Below are 12305 nucleotides of genomic sequence, written 5' to 3'. Positions count from 1 at the left end.
CACTGATAAAACTATTGTGGAGAGAAACAAGTATGTTTGGCTTTGATTTAAACTCGGGTCTGGAGGTAGAGTCTATGGTTGTTACTTATAAGAACCAAAAGAACTATCAGGGAAACCCTGGATGTGATAAATTGAAATCAGTCTTCTTGGATCAGAAATGGCTCTCGTGAGTTATGACATAACTCAGATCATAGTCATGGCATAAAAATGAGGTAAATAATGCCTATATACCAAGGTTAGTTGTAATAAGGCTATTAGCTAATGATGGGTGAGAGTAATGGTATCCTCATTGGATTCCAGACATTGCTTCTTCCTGCCCCCTAGCAGTGTGTGGCCTTGGGGATGATGTGCTGCACTATATAGGAGGTGGAAAGTTAACTGGAAACAGGACTTTGGTGAAACAGCTTTCCTGAATCAGCAGCCAAGCTGCAGTGGGACTCCGCAGAGATGCAGCTGTCTTTGACTCAACCAAGTTCCTGTAAGTTGCTCTTCTCTGAACTTCCTCTAGTTGTCCTTAATTATTTCATAACTGTACAAAGATGGATTGGAAAGCTTACTTTTTTGGCATTATCTTTGTATATGAAATTAACAGATATTCATTAATGAGTAACCCAAAGAAGTAAAGCAGTAAAAGTTGAGAACTACTTTCTAATTTTCTCTCAAGACAGTAACTAGTGACTCTTAGACCAGTGGTTCTCACAATGAAGACTTCTTCTTAAAAGAATATATAGTAATGTCTAGAGAAATATTTTTGTTTTCTTAAGTGAACAATTTTAGAAAAGAGGAATATTATTGATATTTATCAGTAGAAAGTTGTATGTCTACACAATTGAATGAAAAAAAGTTTCGGAATACGGAATGGTAACTTTTTCAAAGTCCAAACTACAGATATTGAGGTTTTAACTGTAATGAAACCACACTATAGATTTTATAACTACAGAAGGAGAAAGCAGCTTACTCTGACTCCTGTTTCTCTACTATGAACTGCTTGATTAGAATGATGTAATCATTATTATTCCAAGGATAAATCAATGAGGATAACAGATGTGCATTAATATAGCCTAATTTTTTTTTACTCAAAAGAAATGCACGTTCATTATGCATAAAATCTGTGTAAATTCATACAAGATCATTACCAGAATAGCAGGGGCATTAGCACACATCTTTTACCCCTGAAACTATTGACAATTCTAAGTTTCTGAGAGAGAGGAGGATAATTTTTTAAGTGTGACTTCTGGTAACTGGATCAGAGTCTAGTAGAAGACTACACCTCCAAGAATACTTGCAGCTGCAAATTGGTCTTAATTTTTTTTAATGACACAAGATGTATGGATGAGAAAGGGCATGTGGAGCTTGGAAGAGTTGGGGGATGTGGATTGACTATCAAAACATATGAAATCTTAAATGACAGAAAAAAATGTGAGTAAAGTTGTGTAAAGTTGATATTATTTACAAGCAAGATGAATGGACAACAAGCATAGATTTGATGCGATTAAATCACAAGACAAAGTCATAAGGACTAGTTAGGTTACAAAAATTCTATAGCTGAAAACCAGAAGATATGTGTGTGTGTGTGCATGCGCATGTGTGCATGTGTTTATGCTCAGATTTTTTCCATGAATAAAATTTACCAATACCCTAATTTACAGTTGCACATTTTCAATTCTATTTATCAAAGTTGTTAATCAGAAGTTTTTTCTGATAGTGCCACTAAAATAATAGAATTTTCTTTGTAATAAACACATGTTGATACTCAAATGTTAAATATTGATGCATGCATTATTCAAAAGAAAATTGATGATAAAACTAATCTTGGTCATTATCAAAAATGTTAAAATTGCATTACACAAAATAGGGAGCTATTGGCAAAGGAGGAAATGTGACATTATGGTGCATAAATATCTATTTTAGATTATGGAATAATTTATTGACAACTTTCTACATCATCAGCATCAGTAAACAGTTGTGTATTTATTCCCATATAGTTTGAAGATAAAACTAATCCACAGAGCTGTCCTTGTCACATTGGTGCCCCATCTAATATTAGGGGAAATTTAACACTTGGATCAGGGGTAGCCATTGCTGCTTTGAACAAAACTTGTGTTCATTTCTTGGCACCCTGTGACTGCTCACAACTACATATAACTTAAATTTTAAGAAATTTGATGCATTCATAACCTGCATGGACAACAGGTGTAGATATGGTACACCTATGTAAGTGTAGGCAAACACTAATATACATAAGATTAAATAAATGTTTCTAAAAAATTCTACAAACTCATAACTTATCTTTTACTACTGAAAATCAGAAGCAAGTCGCAAGACATTAAATGATCTGAATACCCTGCCTTGACTCAAATTAAGTTCCACATGTTTGTAGAATGAAGTATACTCTTGGGTGTGATTTTTAAAAGTGTAAAAAGTATAGTTATGACTCAAAATGAGAATATGAGAAAATATGATTACTTAACTTATTTTATCCATTACTCTTACAGTGATTAAAAACAAACAAATAAAACAACAACAGCAAAAACAAAACAAAACAGCTTCTTCATAGGAAGTCACTGTGATGACAGGAAGTCTTCCACTGATAAGATTGCATTTAACACCCTCACAAGAATATATCTCATAGTAGGTTCTCTACTTTTTTTTAACAGGGATACTGCTCCTACTAGTGACCAACCTGTTCTTGTGGAAGAATGTGGCATCGGTGCCCTTCTGTGCAATGAGGAACGTCCGTTGCTTTATGTTCTTGGAAGACATGTTTGATTTAGCAGGCAGTATGTCTCATAATATCAGTATAGAAGTTTCAGAGATGTTCACTGAATTTGTAAGTACCCCCACTAACTTCTGGCTTCTTAGCAAATCAAACCTCAATCACAATGGTTGATATACTGTATGTAGAGCCTAAAGCAGAAAGCATTATGATCTAAATCTCAAATGAGCACTATTTCTCAAAAAGAACACAGCAGTTATTGAAATATAGGACCAGAAAGAGAATACTTGAATAAAATGTAGAATATTGACTGAAACACAATTATTTCAATGTTTATCTCCTGTTTAACATTTATTTAAGTTTACTTTTATGACATAAAGACATACAAAACAACAAAGGAAATGTTGATTCAGTATTCCTTTATCTAATGGGTTACTTTCACTTCCATCAATCTGTCTGCTTATCTATCTATCTTCTATCTATCTATCTATCTATCTATCTATCTATCTATCTATCTATATCTATATATATATATCTTCAAATAGTTCCTAATTTTAGCTATCACTTGACTATTCCATTTTAATGAAAATAGATTTTTTTCTTACATAATATATATCAGTTACAGTTTTCCCTCCATCTATCCCTTCCAGATTCTTTCCATGTATCCACCTACCCTTTCCTGGGGAATCCATTCACTTTGTGTCTCTCATGAGAAAAACAGACTTCTAAATTATAATAATAAATAAAAATAAGATAAAACAAAAATAAATACATCAAAATTGGACAAAGCATAGAATTCAAGAGAGTGCACAAAAAACAGATCAATCCCTTCATTATTGAACTCTGAAATCCAATAAAAAATGAAACCAGAGTTAGAAAGGACCTGGTGCAGAGCCATCTGTGCCCTGTGCATGCTGCCTCAGTTTCTGTGAGCTCATATGGATATAAATCATGTTGAGTTAGAGAGCCTTGATTTCTTTGTGTCTTCCTTTCCCTTTAGCTACTACATTTTTCCATGACATCTTCTTCAGGATTCTATGACTTCGAAGTACTGGGAGTTGATAAAGACATCCCATTTAGAGATGTGTTTCAAGGTCTCACACTCTCTGCAAACTGTCTGTCTCTGGGTGTCTGTCTTTGTTCTGCAGAAAGAAGCTTCTCTGATGATAGTTGAACAAGGCTCTGATTTATGAGTACAGCACAAGGGCATTAGCAGTCCTTTTATTTCTCTAGATTTCCTTGGTTTTATTTGTCTTTGTTTCTAGAAGAGTAACATTTGATTTTGCCTACATCTCTGGGCTGTCCAATCTCAGGGTTTTGTTCACCTAAGCAGTGTTAGGTATGGGTTCAGTATTTTCTGGAATTTTGTTAGTCGGGTTTTGGTTATTTAATTCTACAGGCTTTGTACCACTCTTGTCCTAGCATTATTTGCAGGCAGGATACCGTTTTAGATTAAAGGATTTGTGGCTGTGTTGTTGTTTATGATTCTCTTTTGATAGGGTGCAGAGTACCTTATCATGACAAAAATGCTAGCACACAACAGTGAAGGCTCTATGGATCCATCAGCTCAACTATTTTATGTTCAATGAGTTGTGTAGATGTTGTCTTTAGCAATGGGCCCTTGCCTCCAGTTTGTGGAGAACAAGCTATAGTCTTTGAAATAGTACGTCTAGGGTTGTTTAATGGTTTCCAACCCCTTTGGCCAATAACTCAATTAAATACATCCTGATACTCATATAGAAGTCTTCATTTAATGACAAGAGGAAGTCAGATGGAGCTCGGTCTCCTCAATTATTTGGCTATTTCATTAGATTGTCTTCATATATCTATATGTATTAGAAAGCTTATAATGTATACATTACCATGCTATCCTTTAAATAGCTCCTAATTTTAGTTATTACTTGACTATCCCCTTTCTTTTCCTTCTTCCCTTCCCCTCCACACATTATTCTACCATTTTAGCCAGTTGCCTTTCCCTAGATACTGCAAACTTGTAATAAAAGAATATCCATTGTAGTGACTTGCAAAAATTAAGTAGAGTTAAAGACACTGGGGCAAAACCAGAGAGAGCAAGAAAGCATGTAACTGCTTTTCAGATTCCCAAATGTCCTAAACTATAATGAATTCCAAGATATTAGTTTTAATGATAACAAGGTCTGGCATATACAGTTGGTTATGTCTTTATGATGGCAGCACTTTGAAGACTGTATGTTAGATATTCTACTCCAGTCAACAAAGTCACAATATATGACTTTTGAACATAGCTGGGATGTAGAAGTAGGTTCAATATTTGCAAAGCCTATTCTTCCTAGCATTCTTTTTACATGTTGTTTTTTCTATCATTTACATTTCCTGATGGGGAACATCAACAAAAACATCTCCAAATTTCTTTAAACTATCAAATAATTCACTAATGGTAGTATTAAATAATGCTTTAAATACTAGTTTTAAGTAATGGATACTACCAAAAATAAAGACATAAAAGTACATAAAATAATTGAATGCTGATTAATTTGAAAATAATAAATATGTTTACATTTTAGTTGACTCATAACTTATGTACTCTAGTACATTCTGTGCAGGGTTTAAGACTTTTTAGTCATAACCAACACAATGGTATTCTATATTCCTAATTGCAGACCTAAGTGAGGTTTCTTGTGTACATGCGAAGATAATTGCAAAAAATGTTGGAAAATGTGGCATTTGTTAGAAATGGCAAGTAAAAGAATTGGTAATTGGAGAATTGCTGATTTTAGCATCTGTTGGACAAATCACATCTATAAAGACTGCACACAGTAAAGAGAAGTCTGGGAAGCTTGAAATGTAGATGGATATAAACTGATACTACAGATAAAGATTAAAGTGCCATTAAAAGTATTCCCTGGGAATGAATGTTTTAATTGGCTATACAATACTCTATGATCATCCCTGAAATAATATATACACAAGTATTAAACAGACTCACCAGGTATTGGTGTGAGCATACCCTCATGTTTGTGGTGTGTGTGTGTGTGTGTGTGTGTGTGTGTGTGTGTGTGTGTGTGTGTGAGAGAGAGAGAGAGAGAGAGAGAGAGAGAGTATGTGCGTGTAACAATAATAATCAAATAATAGGTGCCAAGAGATCAGGTAGTGGTGTGCTAGAACACATCTTTTAACCCCGCATTTGGGAGAGAGAGGCAGGTGGATCTCTGAGTTTAAGGCCAGCTTGGTGTACAAACTCTGTGAGGACACAAGGAAACCCTGGCTAAAAAAATAAATTTTAAAAAGATGCCAAGAATTAAGATGGAGTATGGGTGGGATGATAGGAGAAGGTTGATGGTAGCAGAGAGAAGATGGGGGAGGGGCTGAAGAGAAGAAAAGGAAGGAGAAAAATGCACCTGAGTCCTAAGCAAAAGACTTTTCAGGATCATTTATGTAATATATTAGTTTCAGTTTTTAGTACTCACTTTAAATTCATTACTTTCTGTTCATTTAACCCTTTCACAATTTCTGATCTCATCTGAATATTTCATCAATTCCAGGAAAAGCATTATGCTAAAGTGCCTGGGCTCAAAGACAAAAGCCTCACGAGATGCCACACTACTTCGCTCCCTATTCCAGAAAACAAAGAACAAGCCAAGCACACACATGTGAGTTCACACACAATAGAGTTTTCAGCAATATTTTGAAAAAATACACTGGATTTTCCATATTGTAAGTGGTTAAAAGTATTATATAGGCAGGAAAATCCTGAGCCTGAGAAAATAGAGACAGAATATATAATAAAGTTAAATGATAATCATTTTTGTGGGAATATAGAGACAGAATATGTAATAAAAGGAAAACTATACTGCCAGTTGATGACTTGTAAGTGAAATGTGCCAAGTAACATTTTCATGTATCTATAAATTGTCCACAGTGAGAACCCTTTTCCTCTATCCACCAATTGTATGGTTCATACTATTCTGTAGGGGATTTTTAAACTGCCATTGAAAGTCAAGGCTAAAAACATATTGATGCAGGCTTAAAATAACAATGCAGTTGTATTTATTGTGTTCATAATGGATTCTGTGTGGACAGAATTGGTTGTATTAGCAACCAGTTCACCATCTCATCTTGACCTTTAAGTATTAAATATTATGGCTTTCTTTTGGTTTCCAATATTAAATATTTATGCCTAACTGTCCTCACCTGTGCCATGTATAAAAGTCAACTGAAGAAAGGAATACAATGTGTACTTTATGTTATTCATATACCATCCTGCTGTGTGATTAGAAGTGTACATATCATGACTTTGCTAATTATTATTTTGTCCCCTCACACCTATGACTTCTTACATAAACCATCATAATATTCTGTTGATTGAAAATTATCATTCATCCTTCTGTATTTGTGCAATTAGAATGTATCCCCATGTTCTCCTTAATGGCAAACATTTTGTGTCTATTTAATTCTTATTTAAAGCACAGTGAAATAATGAAGGAAAGTGATAAAAATCAAGATTATATTTCATAAGAGTCACCACTTCTCTAGAAACTACATAAAGCACTCCATTGAACTTTCTGAATATAATTCACTCTAGAATTCTACTTTACAATGCAGTTACAATATTTTACACTTCCACAGTGTGTCTTATATAACTTATACAAATACGATGGATTGTAAATTCATATTTGACTAAAAAAAAGGAAGTTTATTTCAGTCTCTTGAATACAACCTGTCTTATCTAACTTTATTATATTATTCAAATGTGATTGCTTAGTATGGAGCTCTACTGAAATCAGCGCACATGGTTTTGAAAGCCTGGAAAAGCCCTCTGAATGATCTAGTGCGTCAAATATCTACATTGAAAAATATCCCTGATACTATCATCTCCAAAGCCACAGACATAAAGCTAAAGATCAACTCAGTCGAGCAGGGGGTGAATTCCATCATCAACAGAATGGTGAGTAGTTCCATATACGTCTTTTCACTTTTCTCCTTATAAAAGAGGTAAGCAGAGCAAGCAAAGAGTTTTGAAGCAGTTCACTTAAAAATGCATAAAAACAAACAAAACAACAACTAAAATAGGAACAAGCAAAAAAATCTGTGACATCCAAATAGCTAAAAAACAATACTATTAATTGTAAGCTGGCAATTCCAACTTTCTGAAAAGAGTTTTATTCAGAACCTTACATCACAGGGCTCTCAGGAAAACATAAGGGCTCCTCATTTTAATTTGAACAGTACTTTTCTGGGTCCAAAAAATAGACACCAAGACAACTAAGTACCTGACCATGTAAGGCTAGCTCTACCATCCCATGACTATTTACATCTTAAACCAACAAGTATAAAAATCATTGCACCTTGGGTTAAGAATATTCACATTATATGAAGAATTGATATAACCAAAAATAAAATAAGTGAGAAAAATTCTGTTTTCAATTAAATGAAAAAAATGGACAATATTTCAATGCCAGGACCTATTTTCACAAAAAGCAATTCAGGGACTTCTGAAGACAAAGGGGCATTCCTTATGCAATATAATAAACATCTATTCCTTCATTGCTTTTTTTTTTCAAATCTATGTCTAAAAGCAAGTAAGTTACTGATTGTCCATTTGTCAACTTCTGTTAAGAATGTAATTGATCAGACAAAAAGGCAAGCAACAAATATTTCTCTTTTAGCTACACTCACCAAGGTCACTGAAATCCATACACATAGCTGGTTTTGACAATTCTAATTTCTTACAAATTAATTGAGCATTTAGAAGGAATAGGCAATAAAATATTATAATATAATTGATAGTTGAATATGTTTTTTGATGATCAGCTTCAGAATGGAGATGAAGAAAGGAACTATCCTGCCTGGTCCAGCCTGCCAATCTTCAAATCCAATGATGAAGATGCTAGCATTCGTTCTTTTTATGGCATGATCAGTTGCCTAGACAATGACTGTAAAAAGGTTGATATTTATCTCAATGTCCTGAAGTGCTACGTGTTACAAATGGATAACTGCTGATACTTCTTCCATGTAATCTACCTCTGAAATGTCATGCAATATCCTTTAAACTTTTATCCATTGAAATTGTTATTGTTTCATTTAAAAATAAAAAGTGTTTTTCAGAAATATAAAAGTCTCAATTGGGAATTGGTCAAAATTTCTATTGTGTATTTCATATAACACCTATTTATACCATCAACATGTTTCAATCAAATATCTCACAAGTAGTATAATTTAGATATGCAAACAACACACTTTATAACTAATTTAATACTTAGGACAGTTTATTGTTAATTTGTAGGAAACGAAAACTGGTGTTTTAGGAATCTTCCTGGTGAGCCTATAAAACTTAGAATATTTGTGATCATTAATGAAACCCAGATACAACTAATCACACAACTTACAGATTTCTGAAAGCCAATATGATTATGATTGATATGCACCATCCCCAAGTATTTCAAAAAGTCAAAAACTTTAATATCTCTAAGAACAAAACTATAAAGTTGCTCTTGATTTCTGTAAAATTTGCTTCAAACATAGTCTGAATTCTTATTCCCTTTGCACCACCTTCGACATATACTACATGTTCTTTACCTTGTGTAGTCTAATACTTCTTTGCACTGTATTCAAATACTTCAAATATTCACATTATTTAGTATTAACTTTCCCTTTTCATACATTGTTGGGTGAAATCGCATGGTATATAATGAAATATAAAGAGTTTCTTGATGTTTTTAGCCCCTCCTTCTGAATTTCCATATTTTTTGTCTTTTAGAAAATTAGATACAGAATTAGAAGTCATAAAAAATTGGAACCTCACTGACATATGCTTTCAAATGGTTAATAGCTATTTTATACATTTCTTGGAAACATAAAGGGGTTCACCTCAAATAAATTAATATAAAATATTTTTCAAATATATGCAAGAGTTTTTTTTAAACTATAAACAAAGAACATATATATTTGCAGAAAAATGGATGCAATTGAAAACAATCTTATTGATTTATCCAATATCATAAATAAATCCAATAAAACATATATTACATGTTTTCTCTCAATTAGAAGCCTTAAATTTAATAAAAATATTTAAGATCCTATATGTAGATTATGTAATAGATTTAAATTCTCTAAAGAAACAAAATGAGCTAGTATAACAGCAAGGGAGAAAAACATTATTGTATAATGGTACTGATTTTATTCAAAGTTCATTCAATATTTTAAAAGATTTATTATACTCTGGTTTCTCTTCAGATCGTATAAATATTTTGCCTTTTAAAAGATTTATTTATTTATTATATATGAGTACACTGTAGCTGTCTTCAGACACACCAGAAAATGGCATCTGATCTCATTTACAGATGGTTGTAAGGCACCATGTGGTTGCTGGGATTAACTCAGGACTTCTGGAAGAGCAGTCAGTTCTCTTAACCACTGAGCCATCTCACCAGTCTTAAAAGTAATTTATATAATTCTATTAAAATTGCTTTATATCATCCAGCAAAATATACACAAAATGTAAATTTAAAAATCCATATATTGACAAAGTAATAGCTATGAAATACTAGATAACCTTTGTGGGCTTGGAAAACATCTTTGTCATTTGATGCACCATAATTCTCTACTTATGCTAGTAATATAGTTTATATTCTCAAATCTAATTATTCGTAGCTCATAACTGCAAAGAAGAGGTAACATGTAGCATTAGTCCAGTTCTAGGTTGCCTTACTCAATAAATATTTTCCAGTTCCTTCAATTTGCCTTCAAAATTCATGCTTTTGTTTTCCTTTGCAGTTGAGTAAAAGGAAATTCATCATATGTGACCTATCTTTGTTACACAACCACCAGTTGCTTATGTGAATGAACATAACTAAGCGAGTATCTTGATAGAGATTACCGAGTCAGTTGGTAAATTTAAGAAAGTTGTATAGGTGAATCATTTGGTAGATTATCTGTACTGATTTCCATAATGATTTTAGTAGTTCATCATCTGCTACCTCATCACTCTTCTTCCTCTATCATCTTCCTTATCTAATCAATTCTGACTGAGCTAAGATAGTAGTTTTAGTTTACCATTAACTGATTTCTAATAATATGGAAGGTTTTTGAGATATTGATTGGAAATTTTTGTTTCTTCTTTTGAGAACACTCTGTTCATATCCATAGCTAATTTTTGGACAGGGTTAATTTTTCTTGATTCTTTATGAGTATTTTACATAGTATGGATATTAATTTTTTAACTAACCTGAAACTATTATCTTTCAATCTGTTACTGAGCTAAGATAGTAGTTTTAGTTTACAATTATCTGATTTCTAATGACATGGAATGTTTTTGAGATACTTATTGGAAATTTTTGTTTCTTTTTTTGAGAACTCTTTGTTCATATCAATAGCTCAATTTGGGACTTGGTTAATTTTTCTTGATTCTTTATAAGTATTTTATATATTATGGATATTAGTTCTTTAACTATTATGAAACAATTATCTTTCAATCTGTGGGCTTCTTCCTTTGATTGTTTATTTATGTGCCTACAAAATAATTCAGCTTTATTATGCCCCATTTGTTAACTGTTAGACTTACTTCTCATGCAAAAAGAATTGTATTTAGAAAGTCATTTGCTGCATTGTATCTTGTAACTTGTATGTTACTGACTTTCTTTTCTAGAAGATTCAGCAGTTCAGATTTTACAATGATGTTTTTCATCCACTTGTAGTAGCTTTTATGCAAGATATAAGTACAGTTATAACTTAATCCTTCTACATATTCAGTTAATTCAGTGATATATTTACCTTGCTGAAGATGTTTTTTTCTTCTAGTACATATTTTTTTACTTTTTTTTTATTAACTTGAGTATTTCTAATATACATTTCGAGTGTTATTCCCTTTCCCGGTTTCCGGACAAACATCCCCCTCCCCCCTCCCCTTCCTTATCGGTGTTCCCCTCCCAACCCTCCCCCCATTGCCGCCCTCCCCCCATAGTCTAGTTCACTGGGGGTTCAGTCTTAGCAGGACCCAGGGCTTCCCCTTCCACTGGTGCTCTTACTAGGATATTCATTGCTACCTATGAGGTCAGAGTCCAAGGTCAGTCCATGTATAGTCTTTAGGTAGTGGCTTAGTCCCTGGAAGCTCTGGTTGCTTGGTATTGTTGTACATATGGGGTCTCGAGCACCTTCAAGCTCTTCTAGTTCTTTCTCTGATTCCTTCAACGGGGTCCTATTCTCAGTTCCGTGGTTTGCTGCTGGCATTCACCTCTGTATTTGCTGTATTCTGGCTGTGTCTCCCAGGAGCGATCTACATCTGGCTCCTGTCGGCCTGCACTTCTTTGCTTCATCAATCTTGTCTAATTGAGTGGCTGTATATGTATGGGCCACATATGGGTCAGGCTCTGAAGGTGTTCCTTCAGTCTCTGTTTTAATCTTTGCCTCTCTATTCCCTGCCAAGGGTATTCTTGTTCCCCTTTTAAAGAAGGAGTGAAGCATTCACATATTGATCATCCAGCTTGAGTTTCATTATTTCAAGGCATCTACGTATTCAAGCATTTGACCTAATAGCCACTTATCAATGAGTGCATACCATGTAAGTCTTTCTGTGATTGGGTGAGCTCACTCAGGATGATATTTTCCAGTTACA

The 12305-nt window shown here is 33.5% G+C and overlaps 1 protein-coding gene across 2 annotated transcripts; it reads left to right on the top strand.

Moving 5' to 3' along the window:
• The first annotated feature begins 387 nt into the window (after nucleotides 1-387).
• On the top strand, nucleotides 388-8695 carry Prl2c1 (prolactin family 2, subfamily C, member 1). Of its 2 annotated transcripts, none has more exons than NM_001044271.1 (5): nucleotides 388-478; nucleotides 2658-2830; nucleotides 6238-6345; nucleotides 7458-7640; nucleotides 8507-8695. In NM_001044271.1, the coding sequence occupies exons 1-5, from the start codon at nucleotides 448-450 to the stop codon at nucleotides 8693-8695; spliced, it is 684 nt and encodes a 227-aa protein (NP_001037736.1). In that variant the 5' UTR covers nucleotides 388-447. The 2 variants fall into 2 exon arrangements, with proteins under 2 accessions (NP_001037736.1, XP_087447525.1); XM_087591399.1 differs by having other exon boundaries at nucleotides 448-478; nucleotides 8513-8695.
• The last annotated feature ends 3610 nt before the right edge of the window (nucleotides 8696-12305 follow it).

The sequence above is a fragment of the Rattus norvegicus genome, chromosome 17, assembly GCF_021556685.1.
Source record: "Rattus norvegicus strain SHRSP/BbbUtx chromosome 17, alternate assembly SHRSP_T2T, whole genome shotgun sequence".
Lineage (NCBI taxonomy): Eukaryota > Metazoa > Chordata > Mammalia > Rodentia > Muridae > Rattus > Rattus norvegicus.
Note: the sequence above shows the minus strand (reverse complement) of the source record. Positions and strands in the feature narration are given on the sequence as shown.

What these genes read in the sequence shown, in the direction of transcription:
- Prl2c1 (NM_001044271.1), top strand. Translation starts at nt 448, where the DNA reads ATGCAGCTGTCTTTGACTCAACCAAGTTCCT. An exon ending in CAGAGATGTTCACTGAATTT is followed by an intron (nt 2,831 to 6,237) that starts GTAAGTACCCCC and finishes CATCAATTCCAG; the next exon opens with GAAAAGCATTATGCTAAAGT. An exon ending in AACAAGCCAAGCACACACAT is followed by an intron (nt 6,346 to 7,457) that starts GTGAGTTCACAC and finishes GTGATTGCTTAG; the next exon opens with TATGGAGCTCTACTGAAATC.